At 52.5% G+C, this 20,857-nt stretch overlaps 2 protein-coding genes and 1 long non-coding RNA gene across 15 annotated transcripts; 2 read left to right on the forward strand and 1 right to left on the reverse strand.

Moving 5' to 3' along the window:
• Positions 1–6,090: 6,090 nt before the first annotated feature.
• On the forward strand, positions 6,091–15,782 carry B4GALNT1 (beta-1,4-N-acetyl-galactosaminyltransferase 1). Of its 3 annotated transcripts, XM_010388942.2 has the most exons (11): positions 6,091–6,559; positions 7,173–7,391; positions 7,938–8,102; positions 8,216–8,322; positions 8,781–8,821; positions 8,967–9,147; positions 10,158–10,256; positions 10,401–10,591; positions 11,043–11,183; positions 11,440–11,680; positions 12,244–15,782. In XM_010388942.2, the coding sequence occupies exons 2-11, from the start codon at positions 7,174–7,176 to the stop codon at positions 12,459–12,461; spliced, it is 1,602 nt and encodes a 533-aa protein (XP_010387244.1). In that variant the 5' UTR covers positions 6,091–6,559; position 7,173; the 3' UTR covers positions 12,462–15,782. The 3 variants fall into 3 exon arrangements, with proteins under 3 accessions (XP_010387244.1, XP_010387245.1, XP_030794239.1); XM_010388943.2 differs by lacking the exons at positions 6,091–6,559; positions 7,938–8,102 and adding an exon at positions 6,625–6,763; XM_030938379.1 differs by lacking the exons at positions 6,091–6,559; positions 7,938–8,102 and having other exon boundaries at positions 7,159–7,391; positions 12,244–13,064.
• Positions 12,418–19,665, reverse strand: SLC26A10 (solute carrier family 26 member 10). 11 transcript variants are annotated; one of them, XR_004059490.1, is made up of 19 exons: positions 19,322–19,665; positions 18,745–18,855; positions 18,104–18,261; positions 17,770–17,934; positions 17,355–17,507; positions 16,552–16,634; positions 16,257–16,443; positions 16,054–16,167; positions 15,284–15,361; positions 15,099–15,194; positions 14,591–14,697; positions 14,405–14,474; positions 14,219–14,332; positions 14,045–14,078; positions 13,883–13,965; positions 13,743–13,797; positions 13,458–13,569; positions 12,900–13,213; positions 12,419–12,465 (listed from the first exon to the last, which is right to left on the reverse strand). XR_004059490.1 is itself a non-coding variant. In XM_010388941.2 (18 exons), the coding sequence occupies exons 1-17, from the start codon at positions 19,662–19,664 to the stop codon at positions 13,465–13,467; spliced, it is 2,076 nt and encodes a 691-aa protein (XP_010387243.1). In that variant the 5' UTR covers position 19,665; the 3' UTR covers positions 13,065–13,213; positions 13,458–13,464. The 11 variants fall into 11 exon arrangements, 8 of the variants coding, with proteins under 8 accessions (XP_010387243.1, XP_030794227.1, XP_030794229.1 ...); XR_004059492.1 differs by having other exon boundaries at positions 13,458–13,585; XR_004059491.1 differs by lacking the exon at positions 13,458–13,569 and having other exon boundaries at positions 12,418–12,465.
• Positions 16,650–20,788, forward strand: LOC104682351. Its single transcript, XR_750684.2, has 4 exons — positions 16,650–18,556; positions 18,710–19,569; positions 20,356–20,455; positions 20,566–20,788. It is a non-coding gene; the product is annotated as an uncharacterized LOC104682351 (long non-coding RNA).
• Positions 20,789–20,857: the final 69 nt, after the last annotated feature.

Below are 20,857 nucleotides of genomic sequence, written 5' to 3' on the forward strand. Positions count from 1 at the left end.
AACACTACTCTCCCTGTGTCTCTCTGGAGTAGCCGTGAGGTCTTTACAACTCCCTTGTGCTGGTTAGGGTAAACGAAATCCACGACCAAAAGAATACTTTGATGAAAACAGCCAAGAAAAGCTGACCAAATCCTGGCACTAAAGTAGCATAGGGCTTTAGTGCAAAAACTACGTTTTGTTAGTTCTCATCGCCAGCTAATTGAGCAATACACTGATTTTTATTAACTTGTTGAATGCGAATAAATGTGTGTATGGCAAGCATTAACTGGCTCACAGTTTTCTTGGTTGCCTTTTCTGATTGACATCTTTGAACTAGGTCTTTGCTGTAATCTAAGCAAAAAATTTAAATTAAAGAACAATGACATAATAGTTGGCATTCAGTTTAAATATATCGGGCATATTTATAACAGTTCACCAAGTATGTTTATTGCAGTACTGTTTGTAATGAAAAGGAAGTGTTAATTAATATATTCATTCGATGTAGTAATATGCAAATTTTTTTTTTTTTTGAGAAGGAGTCTTGCTCTGTTGCCCAGGCTGCAGTGCAGTGGCGCAATCTCTGCTCACTGCAAGCTCTGCCGCCTCCTGGGTTCATGCCATTCTCCTGCCTCAGCCTCCCTAGAAGCTGGGACTACAGGCGCCCGCCACCATGCCCGGCTAATTTTTTTGTATTTTTAGTAGAGGTGGGGTTTCACCGTGTTCACCAGGATGGTCTCGATCTCCTGACCTCATAATCTGCCCGCCTCAGCCTCCCAAAGTGCTGGGATTACAGGCGTGAGCCACTGCGCCCGGCCAATATGCAAAATTTTAAATGAGACATATTTTCATGTGCTCTTATAAAGAGACTTCCAAGATATATGTGTCATGTAAAAAAGCAGTATGGGGTTCCATAGGTATAGTATAATTTCTTTCCTGTTTTTTAAAAAAAGTTTATAAGTAGACAATTTGTAGGATCGCTTCCATCAAAATGATTGAGTAAATTCAAGGCAAAATCCTTCCTTCACTCCAAACAGATCAAATTAAAATGACAGGTAATATATTCCAAATACATATTAAAAAGACAAGCCAAGTTCAATAAACAAAATAAGCAACTCTTTGAATTGTTAAGGGAAAGGTAACAGCTGGGGGCTTAAGTCACAGGTCTGCTGGGCCGCAGGACAAGAAACAGCACCTGCCAGGAACCCAGGTCCTTTGGAGAACTTACTGGATGTTCTGATGCATGACAGGGGGCTATATAACATTGTGACTGCTAGCTGGGCTCCATCCATTTAGAGCCACTTGCCTAGAGTGATTGAGAAGAGCAGAGAGGATGCGACTAGCCCAGCCTGTCCCCAGCCCTCTAGGCTGCCATGCAGAATTAGACTTTGCTTGCAGCTGGCTGGGGATAGGATCAAGCAACATACTCTCCGTATTTTTTTTTTTTTTTTTTTATGTAATTCCCTTGCCTGTCAAATGTAAATTCTGGTTCTAGGCTATGGAGACAGACTTGACACCACTCAACATGAAGGGATGCAGTGGGGAGAGAGGGAAACCTACAACTCCAAAGTGGACTGGCATATTTAGCACCCATTACAATCTTTTCCTAATGAAACTGACTCTGCTGGAGTACAAAAAACTGCGTTTTCTGAGCTCCCTCTGAGTTAGCGTTCCTTGTGTCAATCACGTGCACACTTGAGAAATCTGAATTGGGATAAGGCTTATATGGGAAAACACCAGAGGACCTTGAGTGGAAGGTGTCTGCTTTTCTAATATAAATTGTGGCAGAGGCACTGGGGTTCCTCAGCAAGCAGTAGCTTCCCAGTTTTGAAAGCTTGCTGCGCCGGGCATGGTGGCTCATGCCTGTAATCCCAGCACTTTGGGAGGCCAAAGCAGGTGGATCATTTGAGGTCAGGAGTTCAAGACAAGCCTGGCCAACATGGTGAAACCCCATCTCTACTAAAAATACAAAAATTAACCGGACATGGTGGCAGGTACCTGTAATCCCAGCTACTTGGGAGGCTGAGGCAGGAGAATCATTTGAACCCAGGAAGAGGAGGTTGCAGTGAGCCGAGATCACGCCACTGCACTCCAGCCTAGGCAACAGAGTGAGACTCCATATTAAAAAAAAGAGAGAGAGAGAGAGAGAGAGAGAGAGCTTGCTGCAGTTGTGACCCCAGTTTTGCTGATACCAACAGAGTTGTGTGATTCTGGAGGCAGGGAGCGGTTTCTAGAAGTTCTGCCTAAAGCAGTGCTTCTCCATTGAGTTTCTTTCGGTGTCTAGGGAAGGGCAAGTCTTTGTTGCACAGGCTTGTTCTGTTCATGGTAGGACATTTAGCTCAGTTGACACCTGCCTACCAATTGCTGGCAGCTGGCCCAGCTATTATGACAACCCAAAATGGCCCCACATGTTTCCAAAAGCCTGGGGAAGCACTATCACCCATGGCACAAAAAAAAAACAAACCCCAAATCACACTGTAAGCCTCCTAATGCCAAGAAATAAACCCCTGTCATCTACAATGTTTCTGTCATCTACAATGAACCCTAACAAGGATACACACATGTGCAAGAAATTCACATACAAAAAACAAGCTAGCAAACTAAAATTTCAAAGCTCTTCATGAAAATTAACATCATGAAAGATAAAAAGCTTAATAAACAAGAGAATTTATTCTAGAGTAAATGGAAATAATAGGCCAACTTGAAAAAAGATGTTAAATATAGTCATCCCTCATTTCTCAATTGTCTGCAGAGGATTGGTTCCAAGACTCTTGTAGGTACCAAAATCCCAGAATACTTAAGTTCCTTACATGATATGGTATATTTTTTATATACAATCTGTGTACATACTCTCCTATACTTTAAATCATCTCTAGTTTCTTTATACCTAATACAATGTAAATGCTGTGCAAATTGTTGTTATACTTTAAAATTTATATTATTTTAATTGTTATATTGTTATTTTTTTCCAAATATTTTTGATCAGCAGGTGGCAGAACTGCACTAGGTGAACCCAGAGAGCCCACTGTAAGTATGTTTAATATCCTCAAAGATGAGGAAACAAAAAGACAAGACAACTAAATACACTAAGTAAAAAATCAGCCGGGCGTGTTGGTGAGCACCTGTAGTTCCACTGCTTAGAGGCCGAGGCGGGCTGGAGTCCAGGAGGCAGAGGCTTCAGTGAGCCAAGATCACACCACTGCCCCTCAGCCTGGACAACAGAGACTCAAATCTCAAAAAAAAAAAAAAAAAAAAAAGTCTTAATGTCTACAAAACGTGAGAAAAAGAGAGAGAGAATTAAAATCAGTATTTCGGTATTCAGCTGAGGCTAAATATCACCATCATAGAATGAAATGCTGAGATACAGGAAGTAATATGAAGTTCTATTAGAAAGTTTTAGTATTAATATTTCATTTTTATTATTAATATTTCATTATGAAAATCTTTAGTTGTCATTTTTAGAAAGTGTGACAGTTATGTGCTAAAACAATTTATCAGTAATGTCACCAAATTATTAAATAGACACTCACTTTCTTGTTTGTTTGTTTTCAAGATGGAGTCTCACTCTTGTCACCTGTCCGGAGCCGTGAGGCCCGGAAATTGCCGCGGCCTCTGTTGCTTAAGCTCCGCATTGTGGAGACAAGATGGTGCACTTCCTGGTTCTTCATCATCAACTTTACCCGCGCGCGCAAACTTTTTCCGCCCGCGCGTAGATAACCTCCCGCGCCCAGGAAAAGTACAAACCCACAGGGCATGCGCGATTGTAATTTGAGTAAGCCCAGCCTCCTGTCACCGCCCTGGCCCTTCCTCTTCCCTGCCAGCCTATATAAGGCATCGCACCGCCGCCATTAAACGAGACTTGATCAGGCTATTTGTCTTGTCTCCATTTCTCTTGTTTTCTTGTCTCCTCCATTCCCACTCCCCCTTCCAGGGCCCGTTCGACTGTCCTGCAGGTCGGGACAGTCACCCAGGCTGGAGTGCAATGGCGTGATCTCGGCTCACTGCAACCTCCACCTCCTGGGTTCAAGCCGTTCTCCTGCCTCAGCCTCTGGAGTAGCTGGGATTACAGGCGCCTGCCACCATGGCCAGCTAATTTTTGTATTTTTAGTAGAGACTGGGCTTCACCATGTTGGCCAGGCTGGTCTCGAACTCCTGAGCTCAGATGATCCTCCCACCTCTGCCTCCCAAAGCACTGAGATCATAGGCGTGAGCTACCGCACCCGGCCAACACTCGCTTTCAACTAAAGTAAATAAAGGATTGATTTTTTTTTTAGTTTTTAATTTGAAATAATTTCAAACTTAGATATTTAAAGAATACAGAGCACTCCCACATATCATTTATTCAGCTTCACCAATTTTTCACATTTGGTCACATTTTATCATTTTCTCTCTATACATAATTTTATATAATTTATAATAAAATAATGTAATTAATAATTATTAAATTAACAATAAAATATAAATTACACATTATATATACCACATATATATTATATAAATGTGTCACATACATATTCCTATTATTTATTTTTTCTGAACAATTTGAGAGTAGATTGCAGACATCCTTCCACTTTACCCTTTAACACTTTAGGTCATATACTCTAAGAACAGGGATATTTTATTATATACCCACAGTTATCAGCTTTGGGAAATTTAGTATTTACCATTTATCTTTTAACAAAGATAAAACAATTTTACCTAATCAACTTTCCATATTCCAATTTGTTTTTTTAGAAAACAAAAAAGATAGATTCTTGTTCTGTTACCCAAACTGGAGTGCAGTGGTGCAATCACAGCTCACTGCAGTCTCAAACTCCTGGGCTCAAGCAATCCTCCCACCTCAGCCTCACCTGGCTGCCCGCTTTTTATAGCCCGATGTATACAGGACATGTAAGGTTACAGAGGAACAAAGGAATTATTTTGGTCGCAGCATCACAATTGGTTAATATTCTAAGTTATACATTTAACAGTTTTCTATTTGTTCCCGCGCATTTAGTAAAACTACAAACGGTTGTGACCTTATCGGGGGCTCTCTAGGGGGTGTTTCTGAGATATACGGGGGGATGTGTTTGTGTTGGGCTCAGGAAGTTGGGACAAATAGAGGAATGTGTTTGTACTGGGCCCAGGACTGAGATATATGGCAGACACCGGTAATTAGAACAGAACAGAGCAGGACAGGGACTTTCACAACGCTTGTCCTTACAACGTCTGGAATCTGTAGATAACCTAATCGGTTAGGTCCGGGGTCGATCTTTAACTAGGCTCAGGGCGCCGCACGGGCTGTTTGCCTGTGGACTTCATTTCTGCCTTTTAGTCTTTTCATTTGATCTCTTTCACTGGGATTACAAGCATGAGCCACTGTGCTGAGTTTCATGATTTTTTCACTACTTTTATGATTTCACCTTTAATATTAAAATATTTAATCGATTTGGAATTTTGGTGTAAGAAGGGTAGAGATTCCACTTTTCCCCCAACTGATTTTAGTCATTTATTTGTATAAAATTCATTCATTCAATAATTCACCACACACACATATTTTCATAATGTTTTATATTTCTTATTATGTCCTTTTTTCCTATTGAATCTTGATGCATCTTTTATTTGAACCATGGAGCCACAGAACTCTGATTCTCAGCAGTGTGAAGTATCAGGCTGTCTATGACCTAAGGCTTCCAGGCAGAACTACCGCCGATCTGGCCTCTCTGGGGTTCCCTTCCTCCTGCAAGTTTGCACCAAGCGGCAGTTCGGGGAAATAGGCCCTTGAATTACCCAGTGTGTATCTCTTGAGTGTCTGTTAAATAATGGGGAACAGGGCGGGGGAGGAGGGGGAGAGGGAGGCTGTGTATCAGTCTTTGTTAGCCAGGCAGAGCGTTTATTTTCCAGGGGTTGTTTCTTTTGTCTTCACCCTAACATTCAAACTTGACGTGGGTTTTAGCGCGCCCCCGCCCTACCTCCTCCCAAAGCCCTTATTTGCCCACCCTTGCCTACAAGCTCAGAACGAGCAGGCAACGGAATGGCTGGTCTTGGGAGCAGGCGGTTGAGATGCCAGGGTTTGGAGGTTAAGGGCTGGGGGTTGTGAGCCAGGACCTTCCCGCGTCTGCTCCTCGCCCCCGCAGTTTCCTCCGCGCCCACTAGAAGGCGCCGGGGCCCTCGCATTCCCCGCGCGGAGCCGAAGCAGCCGCAACCAGCCGGGAGCTGAGCCGTGCGGCGCTGCGGTGCGAAGAGCCGGGAGGCGTCCAGAGCCCTCCCCGCGCTGCCAGTGGGACACGGAGCCAGGGATCCCCGGCTTTGCCCCCGGGGCTGGGGTGCAACGGACTCTTAACTTGGTCCTCGCGCCCCGCCAACCGCCCCCGGGCAGGAAACGCCCAGAACCACCACCAAGCCGCGCTCCACAAAAGCCCGGAGAGTTCCAAGGCGGGAGGGGTCGGGCGCGCTCCAGAGGCAGGAGGGTCCCCCACACCCTCAGGCTCACGCCCAGCTGCCCCATCGATCAGCCCCTAGCCCCATGAGGACCCTCAGGCGGGGGCAGAGAGCCGGCACAGCCCGGACTGAAATTTTGCCGCTGCCTTAGAGCATTAGACAGGTCAGTGCCCGAGGTGGGGGATGAGGGGCGGAGCAGGAGGCGGGAGGAGGCGCGCTTCCCGGTCCACCCTGTCCCCCGCGCCGCTTCCCGAGGCCACTCATCGGGTCACCTCCGCCGGGGGCGCCCGCCAGCACGGGCGTGATTCTGCATTTTTTCCTGACAGGCTAGGTGTGGAGCCGCCCTCCGCAGCCCACCCCAGCCCAGGTGATGCTCGGACTGAGGAGTGGGGGTCCCGCCGGCCAGGGCGGGCTGCGGGCTTCGGGACTGCCACTGCCCTAATAGAGCGGGGCTTTTCCAAAGCTCACGCACGGCCGCGTCGAAACCGCGGCATCCAAATGTCTTCAGCATTAAGATGCCGGGCCTCGGGTGTGAGAGGAAACCGAGATGCGGGAGAGGGCGAGAAGAAAGGAGGCCGGGAGAACCTGGGGCCTGAGAAGTGAGGGGAGGGGCACCGGGAAAACCGCGGCTGGCAGTGCAATCCTAGCGCGATGTGTAGAGTGGAGAGCGCTCTTGGGAGCCGGCAGGAGCCTCTGAGGACGCGGGGGCCAAGGCCCCCATCCCTTGCCCTCCCTTCTTACCTCCCTTTCTCACTCCCCACCCTACTCCCACCTAGGATGTGGCTGGGCCGCCGGGCCCTGTGCGCGCTGGTCCTTCTGCTCGCCTGCGCCTCGCTGGGGTTCCTGTACGCCAGCACCCGGGACGCGCCCGGCCTCCGGGCACCTCTTGCGCCGTGGGCGCCCCCGCAGAGCCCCCGCAGGCCGGAGCTGCCAGATCTTGCTCCTGAGCCCCGCTACGCACACATCCCCGTCAGGATCAAGGAGCAAGTAGTGAGGTGAGTGCCGACCGCGGCGGCGCAGCGCGGCGCTAGCTGGGGGTGGTCTGGGGGCTTTTGTTTCCTCCACTGCTGGGCTCAGATGCCTGCGTTCTCCTAACGGGTTGTGTGGAGTGAAGTGGGAGGTGGAAGTGGGAGGCTGCTGAGGCTTGGGCTGGCGAAAATCTGTTCTCCCTGAACCTTGCCATGGGGATGAGGATGGGGATGGGCGTGGGAGGTTGTGCAGTCAAGGGAGGGCCCTGAAAGACTCCCTGAGGTCCTGATTCAGGTATGAGAAGAGACTCCAGGTGGGCTCCTGGTTGGTGGGTAGGCAGCTCCTGAAATCCTGGTAATTGGCCCTGTCCTACAACTCTTAAAATCCAGATTTAGGGGCTAGGTCGTCCGATCCTTGGTCCCCCTCCCGAGGACTATTTGAAGGGCAGCGTTTAAGGGGACGGATCCTAGATGGACAGAATTTCAGGGCCAAGGTGTGGGGTGCTGTGTCAGTGTTTATGGGATGAATGGAGCTGTGTAGCTGGGTCTGATGATCCTTACTACCCCCTTCAGGCTGCTGGCTTGGAACAACTGCAGTTGTGAGTCCAGTGGGGGGGGCCTCCCCCTCCCCTTCCAGAAACAAGTCCGAGCTATTGACCTCACCAAGGCCTTTGACCCTGCAGAGCTGAGGGCTGCCTCTGCCACAAGAGAGCAGGAGTTCCAGGCCTTTCTGTCAAGGTACCAGCTTGAAAGAAGGGAATGACTCCACAGGGGGAGAGCAGTGATTGTGCCGGGAGGGAGAGACCCTCTCCCCCTGACTCTGCTCTGTCCTCTCCTTCCTCCACTGCCAGGAGCCAGTCCCCAGCTGACCAACTGCTCATAGCCCCTGCCAACTCCCCGCTCCAGTACCCCCTACAAGGTGTGGAAGTTCAGCCCCTCAGGAGCATCTTGGTGCCAGGTAGGGAGGAGGGTCCCAGAGGATGACCTCAGCCACAGTGGGGGTGGCAGAGCCCAAGGCTGGGTGGGGAAGAATGGGAGATGATTGGAATGGGAAGTGCGAACCTCTGATGAAAGAGGGACTTAAGCTCAAAAGGGGGCTTACAAGGTGGGAGGTGAGGACGGAAGGGACTCTAGGAATTTCAGAAGACTGTAACTGGGGAGTTTTGGGGGAAAGAATCTATTCTTTTCTGACTAACCATTGGTTAGGTGGTGGACAGGGCAGGCCACAGGGCAAGCTTTGATGGGAAGGGCTCAAAAATCAGTCACTGTAGCCTATGTTACAGTGTGCCCTGCTGAGGCCTCAACAAGAAGAATGGGTGGAAAGTTCTCTATTGTGCGTGGTGACAGCAGGGAGAGAAAATGAGAAAGAATTCAGGGCTGCCTGTGTGATTCTGATCCCCACCTCCTTTCTCCTAGGGCTGAGCCTTCAGGCAGTTTCTGGTCAGGAGGTATACCAGGTGAGAGAAAACAGGAAGGCAAGGAGGCCAAGTAGGCATCAAGAATGCTGAGAAGGAGGCAGGGCTACTAAGGGAAGGATGGACGAATCAGGGAGGCAAGAAGTGGGTCTGGGGCCTAACCCTGCACTCTCCAATCCCCTCCTAGGTAAACCTGACTGCCTCCCTAGGCACCTGGGACGTGGTAGGGGAAGTGACTGGAGTGACTCTCACTGGAGAGGGGCAGGCAGATCTCACCCTTGTCAGCCCAGGGCTGGACCAACTCAACAGGCAACTACAACTGGTCACTTACAGCAGCCGAAGCTACCAGACCAACACAGCAGACACAGGTGCGAGGCCTAGGTGGGGAGAGGGGCAGGCTGGGCAAACAGAGAAGAACCAGAAAGGCTGGAGTTGGAGTGGACAAATGGCAGAGGGCATGGGAGGCATCTGGGCTATGGCCAGAGCTGTCCTGCCACACAATGGGTGCTTCAACTGGACCAGCAGGGCCAGAGAGGGAGAAAAGGGGCCTTTGTTCATCTGGGGCTGGAGCAGGCCAGAGGGAAACCCGAGCTTTGGGTGTGTCTCCCCTTTAGGCCAACCATGGGGGCCCCAGGAAGAGACCTGTCTAAGGAGTTAGAAGACTATATTTCCAACCCACCCCTTACTAGAGGGCAAAGCCCTTTACTTTCCTGAGTTCCCATTTCTCTTCCAGCAAAAGGGGCCTAAGAGCCCTCCTGCTTCTCCCCAAAGCTGGTTTGTTGCACTAAGTTTGCTTCGACCTTAGGGCCTTTGCACTTGCTGTTTTCTCAGCCTGGAATGCTCTTCCCCAGATTTTTGCAGACTGGCTCCTTCTTATCGTTTAGATCTCAGCTCAAATGTCTCCTCTTCACTATTACATTACTTATTTGTCTTGTTTTCCATTCAATACTTACCAGTATCTGAATTTTTTAATTTACTTAGCCTGGCACCAGACTGACTAGGTTGCTATCAGTTTTGTTGCTTAATAGTTGTGTAAATGTGGCAAGTTACTTTTCTGTGTCTCAGCTTCTTTTTCTGTTGTAGGAATCTACTTAATAGGGCTATCATGAGGATAAAATGAGTTCATATATTTAAGGTAATTTTTTAACAGGTCTGGCACATAGTAAGTGCTCAATAAAGGTTAGCTTTTACTTAAAATTTTCTTTATTGTTTTTCTCCTACCCATTAGAATATAAGTTCCATGAAGGTATGAACCTTGTGTTTTTTTCCACCAAGGCCTAGAAAGGTAGGACACAGAGTAGGCACTTAAATATTGATTGGCTGAAAACAGAATGTTGTCCCACCCTTCAGGCTCAAACGCCATGTCCTTTCTTCCCAGTCCGGTTCTCCACCGAGGGACATGAGGCTGCTTTCACCATCCGCATAAGACACCCACCCAACCCTCGGCTGTACCCACCTGGGTCTCTACCCCAGGGAGGTGAGGCTGGTAGGGGCAGGGACATACTAGATCCAGCATTGGTGGGGAGCAAGTAGGGAGAGGGCAGTCCTGGGAGGGGATATCTACCTGTTCCCCTCTCCCAACTCGACTTGTCTGCACCCAACCCTGTGCCCTCAATCTCAGCCCAGTACAACATCAGCGCTCTAGTCACAATTGCCACCAAGACCTTCCTCCGTTATGATCGGCTACGGGCTCTCATCACCAGTATCCGCCGGTTCTACCCAACGGTTACCGTGGTCATCGCCGATGACAGCGACAAGCCAGAGCGCGTTAGTGGCCCCTACGTGGAACACTATCTCATGCCCTTCGGCAAGGTGTGCAGCTAGCAGGCTGAACGGCAGGCCAGAGGACTCCCGCAGTGGGTGCGCCCTCAATCTGCAGCCTCCAGGGTAGTGATTCGAGGACCACCTGCCTCAGAATCATGGGGTGCCTGTTAAGCATGAGGATTCCTGGAATGTAAGCTTCGTGGGAGCAGGAAATTGTCTCTGCATTCTTAGAATGGTGCTTAGTGCATAATGGCATTCAATAAAATAGCTGATGAATGAATAAATAAATGCACACAGAAATTAAACGCATTCCGAGACCACTGACTTGGAACCTCTGTGGGGGATCTGCATTTTTTTTACCTAGCTCCTGGCCATTCGAAAGCACTCAAAAGTCTGGAGAAGAATACAAGCTGAGAAGGGTCGGGGGAGAGAAAGAAAGGTGGCAGAGGGCCATGTCCTATTTCTGCAGCCTCCCCAACCACACACACCTTTCCGCCAGGGCTGGTTCGCAGGCCGGAACCTGGCCGTGTCCCAAGTAACCACCAAGTACGTGCTGTGGGTGGACGACGACTTCGTCTTCACCGCGCGGACGCGGCTGGAGAGGCTTGTGGACGTGCTGGAGCGGACGCCCCTGGACCTGGTAGGGCAGGGGCCTCAGGATGTGGGGGTGGAGGAGGGCCTTGAACAGGCCACAGCGGGGACGCTGCGGCTAGGAACGGCCAGCCCTGGGACAGAAAGAGGACCACGAAGTGGGGCCTGGGGACTGTCTGGGTCTTGCAGGGGTGAAGCGGAAGAGGATGGGGCAGGGGTACCCCCGAAGGCACCAGAGCGCAGACCTTGCCCCCTTCGGGTGCCCGATCCCCGGCTGCCTGGAGCCAGCCTCCCTCTCCCTGCAGGTGGGGGGCGCGGTGCGCGAGATCTCCGGCTTCGCCACCACTTACCGGCAGCTGCTGAGCGTGGAGCCCGGCGCCCCAGGCCTCGGGAACTGCCTCCGGCAAAGGCGCGGCTTCCACCACGAGCTCGTCGGCTTCCCAGGCTGCGTGGTCACCGACGGCGTGGTTAACTTCTTCCTGGCGCGGACTGACAAGGTGCGCGAGGTCGGCTTCGACCCCCGCCTCAGCCGCGTGGCTCATCTGGGTGAGTGGCGCCCCCTCCCGGTCGACCCTGGCAGGAACCCCCACAGAGAGCTGGCGCACCCGCCTCTCCTAGGCTGCACCCGCGCCCAGCCGCCACCGGGAACCCTAGAACAGTTCTGCAATGATTTACCAAGAATCTGCACCTGGACGACAGACAGAGCTCCCACCCTCTCCCAGCCCCGCACACCCTTTAAATCTCTATTCCCAGCACAACCGCTGGGCCCCTCCTCTCCCGCCCCGTAAGCTTCCCCGTCACTGTTCCCACCACCCCTACTCTACTCCCAGCGCTTCCCCTAGTTCAGACCATAGTCGGTGCAACCCATCTGGCGTTTATTTAACCTCTGGGAGTGGGAGTAGGTTTTTCCATTTTCAAAGCACAAGTATATTGACTCCATTTACACAAGAGTAAAACTGAGACCCAGGGAGTTGATTTACTTGCTCAAGGTCCTTAGAAACAAGCCTTTGCACACACACTTTCCACACCCTAAATTTGAGAGTTCTCCCTTACCGGTCGGCCTTCTGCACCCTTGGGATCCCTCACTGTGTACTCCCCTCCACCCCCAGAATTCTTCTTGGATGGGCTTGGTTCCCTTCGGGTTGGCTCCTGCTCCGACGTCGTGGTGGATCATGCATCCAAATTGAAGCTGCCTTGGACATCAAGGGATGCCGGGGCAGAGACTTACGCCCGGTACCGTTATCCAGGATCACTGGATGAGAGCCAGATGGCCAAACACCGGCTGCTCTTCTTCAAACACCGGCTGCAGTGCATGACCTCCCAGTGATGGCCTGCAGGGGATTTCTGACTCTCAGGCTGGGCCTGCTTCCTTGTCCCTGCCAGGAATTTCCAACAAACCCCACCCACCCTGTGAGCACTCTACTGGCAGTCCCTGAGCCTCTAGTTCCTCACTCTTCCTTTTCAGAACCTTATGCCCAATAGGGGTTGTCCTGGTGACACCCCTCCTTTTTCGAGTGCCCAGAGGCCTGGTGGAGCCATAACCTCTCCCACAGCCAGTGCCAAGTCCTCCCCCTCCCTATTCTCATGGGGCAGGAAATGGGGGGATCACTTTCCAAGTGCCAAAGAGCCCAGGGGGACTCTAAGAACTAAGGTGGAAACACTGTCCTCTCATCATCTTGGGACTGAGGGGGTGGGGAAGCTCCTCAACACATAATCCCAAGACTGTACCCCTCACCCGCATGTTCAGATCCAGTACTCTGTGTACCTGCTCCAGGCCCACCCCCACAGAGATAACTTGCGGCAGTGGGGCTGGGGTGAGGGCCGGTGAACACATGGTGAAAGCCATTCTTAGTTGTGTCTCTGCAATGCTGTGGGCACAAAAGACGGAGCACCAGAGTCCCTGTGCAAACACCTAGACTCACTTCATGGATTCCAAAGCTCTCAGCTTCATTTTATTAGTTACGTTAGGTAAGGGAGCTCAAGGTCATGGTCCTCATCACACACATGTCATCGGGGCCCTCTGCACTCCACATGATGAGGTCAGACCCACACTGTGCAAATCTTTGGGTCAGTGAGTTCCTGGAGACGAGAGGAGACATGTCAGAAATAGATTAGGCACCCTCTCCCTTGATGAAATGGGGCAGTCCTCTCAGGGGTACCCCACCTGCTTAGGGATCTGAGTTCTTTAGTTCCTCACCCATAGCTCAGCCTGGGCTCCCTGAGTTGGTCTTCAATCCACTATTCATTCCATCCCCACCCTTTTCTTGATCTTCCTCCGCTGACCCTTTCCCAAACCCCTCTCCCTGAGTCTCCAGCCACTTACCCCTGCCTCACTTGCCGCAGCCCAGTGCTTCCCGGCTCTCGCTCCTGGTGCTACTGCCCCTTACCAGGCTCCCCAGGGCATAAGCAGCTGCATCCTGCACACTCACAAACAGCTGATCTGGGGTCACCCTGTCCAGGAGTCCTGCCCGAGTCAGTGTCCCCAGCACCGAGGCTATGTGGGGAGGGTGTCAGGCTCTGAGACCCTAAGTCCACACCGGGTCCTTTTCCCTCCCGCAGGTGTCCAGTCATTGCCCAGGCACTGGGCCCCACTCTTCACACATCTCACCATTACACTGAGCCAGGAGGAGGCGGATCCTAGCATCTCGACATCGGCTGGCCAGCTGCAGGGATGGGGCAAAGGGGTTAAGATCAGAGGGTATGAGTGAGATGCTAAGGGGTTTCTCCTCAACCTGCCCTCTCCCTCACCTGCACCACTTCTCTGGCCCCAGCAGCATCTGCAAAGGTGACACCACTGAAGTCTAGGACCACCACCCTGACAGGCTCAGCAACTAGAATGGGAGAAGACAGGAGTACCCAGGTGCCACCATGCAACATGTCCAAATCTTCCTTCTTGTCACCCCATCTTACCTGCAACAGTTGGGCCATCTGGCTTTGAAGTCTCCTATGAGTAAAGAAGGGCAGTCACCACAACTGAGACACAGCATGAACATGCACCCCTTGAGCATAAGGATCCCCCTCAGACCGCCCACCTGCCTCCCACTCCCCGAGGATCCACATTCCTCCTAAACCAAGCTCCCTCACCTTTTCTTCTCCAAGCCCCAGGTGCCACTCCAGGTTGCGGCGAAACTGCCCACGGGTCCCAAAGTACAGCGGTGTTGGATAGCTCAGGATGCAGAGCCCCGGGACCTGGAGGAGCTAAGAGGTCGGAGGGTCAGAGAAACATCTGGGGCTAATCTTCGCTTCCTTCTTTGGCTGTAGCCCACCCACCTTGTGGCTTCCTCTGAGTGGCCTGTAGAGCTCTGTTCCCTCAGCCTGTCCAAGTGCCAGGCACTGCACCCTAGGGAAGAAGGTGGAGCCAGATTTCCAGCTTAGCCTGGCCTGGCTAGAGAGTCACCCCAAGCACCTCATTCTCTCCCCTGCCCTGACCACAACTCCACTCATCTCTATGCCCACCTCCGGGTGCGGCAGACCACAGTCATCATGGAGAAGACTACACCCACAGCCAGGCCCAAATCCACATTCAGGGTCACTACAGCCACCCAGGTGACCATCCACACAGCCTGCAGGACAGGGATAAGGGTGGATTGCCCAAAAGAAAAGGCAGGCCATCACTGCTGGGGAAAGAGATCCAGGGCAGTGATTACCAAGGCAAGTGATGGGGAGAGATGACCCAGGAAGAAGCAGAAAGCATGACAGAGGGAAAGAACAGGGTTGATTCAATGGGACACACACCAAATGTAATGACCTGCACCAGTTGGGAAGTTACAAATATTCAGGTCCAAAGGGTTCAAACCCCATCCTTTCCCTTGCCTGTGAGTAAAGCGTATTAGGAGTTACATTTGTTGGGGGAGTGGGTGGGTTGCAGAACTTAGGACCAGGACAGTTAGCTTTGGTTCAGGGCAGAGGCTGGGGATGCTAAGAAGATGGGAGGGGGCCATCTGGGGGTAATGGCATTTCTCACAAAGTCCACACGACTGATGTGCCATAGTTGTGGAAGTTCCTGCATCTGGAAGAACATCTGGCGCATGCTGGAGATGTTGATGCAAGCCAGGACAGCCTTGAGCCAGAGGAGGTGGGCTGACTACCTCGATGTCCTGGAATACAGCCACCCCTCCCAGCCACGCTCATGCCTCCTCTGCTCCTTACCTTGGGCAGATAGTAAAAGAAGGGCCCCAGCCACAGCAGCACCGACAGGACCACTATGCAGGAGAAGAGGCCTGCCAGCTAGAGGGAAGGAGGGATGGGAGCAAAAAAAGGGAGTCTCCCACCCCCACATGAGAGCTGGTCTCCCTGCCCACTCTGCCTTATCTTCCTCGGAAGTCTCCCTTCTCCCAAATCTCCTTCCACACATCCGCCTTCTTAATATTCTGCCATTCACATCTAACCCTCCCTTCCCCCCAATTAATTAAATGCCCATTATTCACCAATCTCCCTGTAGATGTCTGTTGTTCAAGTTCCCCAGTTTTGCAGCCCACCTCCACCTTAAAAGCCACTATTGGGTTACCCTATAAGCAGGCTCACCATGTGCTTAGGGCACCAGCAAAGTAAGGGAAACCAAAAATATTAGGGAGAGACTTTGGTATGTGATATTCCTTTTAAAAAGACAATGTCATTGTGTGAAAAAAATAATTTTATCTCAAGTTTATTTTATAGTTTTGTGTTTTTATTTTGAACCACATCTGGGGCACCATAAACTTTTTCAGTGCTTAGAGCCTACAAAGGTCTTACTGGAACACTGTAATCTTCCATCTCTCCTATCTATAATTCCATCTCCTCGCTCATCCTTTCTCACAGATCCCCAGTCTTCTCTATATAGGTGCCACCTGGGTATCTAACCATCTTCCATCTGTTTCTCCAGCACCACCACTTTGCCTGAATGGCCCATCCTTTCTCCTCATCCAAGGATGCCCTCTTACCTGTGTTTTCCCACCAGCATCCACCAGTAGACTGGTGGTGGCCAGCGTAGCCGAGTTGGGAAAGCAAGAGAAGAGGGAGGAGATGAGGTTGGAGGCACCATGTGCCAGGAGCTCCTGGAGGGATGCAGTGAGATGAAGTGGGAGAGACAAAGGCATGGTGGGAAGTCAAATGAGAGGGTTGGGTTCCACAGTCAGAATCCCACCTGGTTGGAGTCAATAGTGTAGCTATACTTGTCTGCATAGATGGAGGCCAGGGAGGCAGACACCGCAAAAGTAACCAGTGCGATGGGCAGCGAGTCAGCCAGAATCCTGGGCAGCTCAGCCAGGTTGGGTAGGAGGGGTTGGGGAAATCTGGAGAGGGAGGGATCCATGGTGAGGAGGAGTTGGGTGCTTCAGTGAGATAAGGAAAGCAAAGAAAATAGGGGGTGGAGATTAGAAGAAGTGTTAGGTGGGAGAGGTGGGAGAAGAGAAAGCTGGCGTCTTTTCATTCTGTCTTACCCTCCAGGCAACAACCCCACTATCTGGACATGGTATCTTGTGTCCAGAGAAGAGGCAAAGCAGAGCATGGAGGCCAGAAGCACCTGAGAAAGAGAGCAAAATGAAGGCATGGGAAGAGATGGGGTCCCTGGCAGAAGCTAGAAGGGGCTGACCATGAGAGAGGACTATCATGCAGGTCTAGCTATAATGCAGGTCTAGCTGGTTGCAGGAACCCAGCACCTGGGGGAGCAGGGATGTGTTTGGGATGGAGGCCTGACAACTGATTTGGAGTGTGGAGCTGGGAAGGAGGGATGACATATGCCTGAGGCCACAGAGCGCTGGAGCCACCAAAGTAAGATGGTGGATATGAAGAGATGCCACTGAGCCTTCCAAAGAGGGAAGCTGGACGATATCTAGTGATATACTGGCATCTGTGGAGACGCGGAACGTTTATTTAGTGGGGTAGAGAGAGAAATGTCAGTGGAGGGTGGAGAGAAAGATGCACTGTGAATTACAGGGAAGGACCCTCGTGAGGACAGGTGTCAGAGAAAGTGCTGTGACCAGCAAGACCTCAAGGGAGCGCTGTAGGATGGTAGAAGGAACTCCAAGAGGTGTAGGGGGTGTTCCGTGAGAGACGTGGGACAGTGTCGAGGGGGACTGTGGAAGGTCAAAGCATCCTCCTGCAGGAGGCCAGGGAAAGTGAGTGTGAGCTGGCCCTCTGTTCCGTGGCCTCTCTGCACTCCACCAGGGGGCGGCAGCGGCCAGTTCCCACAGGACGGCAGGGTCTGTGCGGGCAGGGTGCCGGCGCGCACGGCCATCCTCACCATGACGACTTCCCCCGGGATCGGCGTGGGTAACCGGTCTCGGAATCTCACGTTCAATTCCTTGACCGGCACGAGCAGCGCCAGGCTGAGCGCCGAGATGGTCAGTTCGGCCGGACTGCTCCGGGGCAGCGCAGTCAGCACGGCGGCCAGCGTCTGCGGGCAGGGGCTGTGAGCAGAGGGCCCCTTGCCAGCGTTCATGCGCCCCGGCCCGGGCCCCCCAGAGCGAGGCCCTCTCTCCCCAGTGCCACCAGGGCTTCCAACTCCGCAGCGCCCTCGGTCAGCCACGTGGCTCCAATTTCCTTTCCTGCGCCCTTGTCACACACTACCCCTCCACCTTCCGGCCTTCCTCCCTTTTCGAATTTCCCTATTCCCGGGACCTCTAGAAGCCCCTTCTCCTTTCTTCTCCCACCCCCACCTTGAAGAGAGAGAAGCAGCCGATCTGGCGCGGGAGGGACAACCCCAAGAGGCTCGGCAGCTGGGACACGAGCACGTGCAGCGCGACCCCGCTGGTCAGCGCCTTGACCACAGGCTCGGACAAAAAGGTGGACAGGACGCCGAGTTGCAGCACGAACATCCCCAGCTGCGGGGGAGAAGACGTGCAGTCACCAACTAGAGGAGGAGCAAACCAACCCCGCGCACCTCCGCCCTCCCGAACCCAAGCTGAAGGCTGGTCCCTCCCTCTCCCCCTGCCCAATTTCCCGGGCCTCCCAGCAGGGATCCCCCGGGATCCTCCCTGGGTCCTCCCTCACCATCAGCGCCCCGCTCCCGAAGGCCACGGCTGCGGCTACCCCAACCCGCTGAGCGTCCAACTGCTCCTTCTCGATTCCGCTCAGGTTCCCCACAAGGGGTTCTGGCACCAGCCGCTCAACGGCCGAGCCTGTCATGAGGCTGAGTATGGCGAAAGTTCCTGCAGCCCGGGGACAAATACAGACATCACCAGCTGTGCAGCCCTGGGCAGGACAACAGCTCAGGCTCCACGCCCTGGGGCCGAGATGCTGCTGCCAGACTCCGCTCTCCAAAAAGGCTGCTGCGCGGTCAAGACTGTGTGGCGCGAAGAGCTGCACCAGTCGGCAAAAACTTACTCCCTCCTGCAGATTCTCTGCCTACTGCGCGCCCCTTTTGGGGACCATGCACCTATTCTTCCCCTTTCAAGTCCCTGAGATGTTCATTTTAACCAAATTTCATAGGGGAAAAAAGTTCAGGTAAACTCCCACCTCTTTGCACCCACTCTAGGAAGCATTGCCTAGGTCAGTTTCCTGGCAGGACTGGGCAAGGAGGGAGGTGAAGATGGGAGAGCTGAACAGGGAAATGAGGAAGAAGGGAAATAACAGCCCCTGTCCATTTTCATCCCACAGGGAAGAAGAGTCATTGGAAGTTCCTGGTCACTCACCTGTGGACAGGTGTCTCCCAGTACCCAGCAAGCTGTAGATGAGGACGGGGAAGAAAGAAGTGTAGAGTCCAAACACCGGGGGCACGGAGGCCAGGAGAGCAAAGGCCATGCCTGGGATAGAAGTGGATGGAAAGGTGTGCTGTGGAGAGGGGGCCTTGTCCAACCTCCAGGACTTAAACGCCCTTCCCAGACTCTTAGGGGCTGTCATCGAGGATGCTAAATCATGCCTCATGAGGGAACTGAGGGGTTAATGGGCCTCAGTGGGCGATCATGGGGCAGACAAGGTCAGGAACGCTGTGGCCAAGTCCTGGGGGCCAGACGTTGTGCCTCTCTCCAGTTCTCTGAGCCAGAACCTGTCCAAGGCTTCTTGCAGGATTGTGCAGATGAGGGGAGGTGGGGGTGGGGATCTGATGGAGCTCCACAGTCCTTACCCCAAACTTGGACTCATATCCCTCTCTCCTACCCGCAGCAGCGGCAGGAACCCACCATCTGCTCCCGGATTCCCAGCTCCCTAAGCCTCCTCCCGGAAGCCCTCTAGAGCTTGTGCTCCAGACAGACTGCTGTTAAGGCCTCTCACCCTGGGGCACGTGCACGATGCCCACGGTCACTCCGGCCACCGCATCTCCGAGCAGCCAGGCCCGCCAGCGGTAATGGGGCAGCCAGTGCAGCGGGGGCAGCCGAGCCAGCAGCAGGCGCCACGCCCCCGTCCCGGAACAAGCGCGAGCCCGCAGCCTCCACAGCCCGAAGAGCCGGGGAAAGCGGCGCTCTGCAGGTAGCTCCGGTTCCTGCTCTTCGCCCCCGAAGAGCTGATGGAACCGAACCTCGGTGAGAGCTTCCCTGAGCCTGGTTCCCAAGGGGTACTTAAGGTCAGAGGTGTCCCCCGCGCCTGGGTAGGTCCTGGTGCCCTGAATCCCGCTCATTTTGCCCCTGGCCACCTCCAACTCCGCCCCGTCTTAAATACTCCTCCGCCAGCTAAGCCCTGAGTCCCGCCTCCCACGAAGCAGGGTCCAATCCGGCCCTGAGGACACCCTCTCTTGAGGACCTTCTCCAGTCTGGCGAGAGCCGCGGCTTGGAGAGGGAGAGTCTCTATGTTAGGCGTTTCTGCAGACATCCTTGGCCGGATCCAATCGCTGGCTCTGGGGTGGCTGTGGAATTGTGTAGAGATTAGAGAGAGAGAAGCCGAAAGGCAAGCGCACCCCGACACTCAACACCCGCTATTTACCCCTCCTTAGACTTTTCATTTCACTCCCAGTTCCTTTCCCCATCGCACCTTGGGCGGGGAGAGGCTGGTTCCTCTTGGGTCCTTCCCTGAGCCGCTACATTCTCCCAGCCAGAGCATAAAGTTCAGCACCCGTCCCGAACCTCACCCAGACCCACATCTTCATGGGGCACAGCTGGCTCCAAGAAGCAGTTTTATGTCCTACTGACATGGAATGCAGCCACATGTATTGATTGGACAGGGATAATGACAGAACCAGAACCCATACCTCTGTGAGGAGCGGCTGGGCCTAGTTCAGGGCCTCAGGGGAAATATTGAACCCACAGGAAATTTTTTTCTTAGGAACCAAAAAAACGGAAGCACCATTTATCACATTCAAATGCTTTTCACAGGCCAGGGGCAATGGCTCATGTCTGTAATCCCAGCACTTTGTGAGGCCGAGGCAGTTGAATCACCTGAGGTCAGGAGTTTGAGACCAGCCTGACCAACATGGTGAAACCCTGTCTCTACTAAAAGATACAAAAATTAGCTGGGCATAATGGCAGGTGCCTGTAATCCCAAGCTACTCGGGAGGCTGAGGCAGGATAATCGCTTGAACCCAGGAGGTGGAGGTTGCAGTGAGCTGAGATGGAGCCACTGCATTCAAACCTGGGTGACAGAGCGAGACTCCATCTCAAAAAAAAAAAAAAAAGCAAATGCTGTTCACAAAGTAGGCATTCAAAAGCATATACGTGGACATACGTGGTTAAACTATGTGCAAAGGAGTCAGTCACCCACCTCATGTGTACCTATGGTTCCTAAAGAAATACAAAGATTCTAACTCCAGAATCCTGCTGTTGGCCACGATCCCCTCCTCCATTCGCAAGAATCTTCGGCACCCCTCCCCATGATCCT

The sequence above is a fragment of the Rhinopithecus roxellana genome, chromosome 10 (assembly GCF_007565055.1).
Source record: "Rhinopithecus roxellana isolate Shanxi Qingling chromosome 10, ASM756505v1, whole genome shotgun sequence".
NCBI classification, from domain to species: domain Eukaryota; kingdom Metazoa; phylum Chordata; class Mammalia; order Primates; family Cercopithecidae; genus Rhinopithecus; species Rhinopithecus roxellana.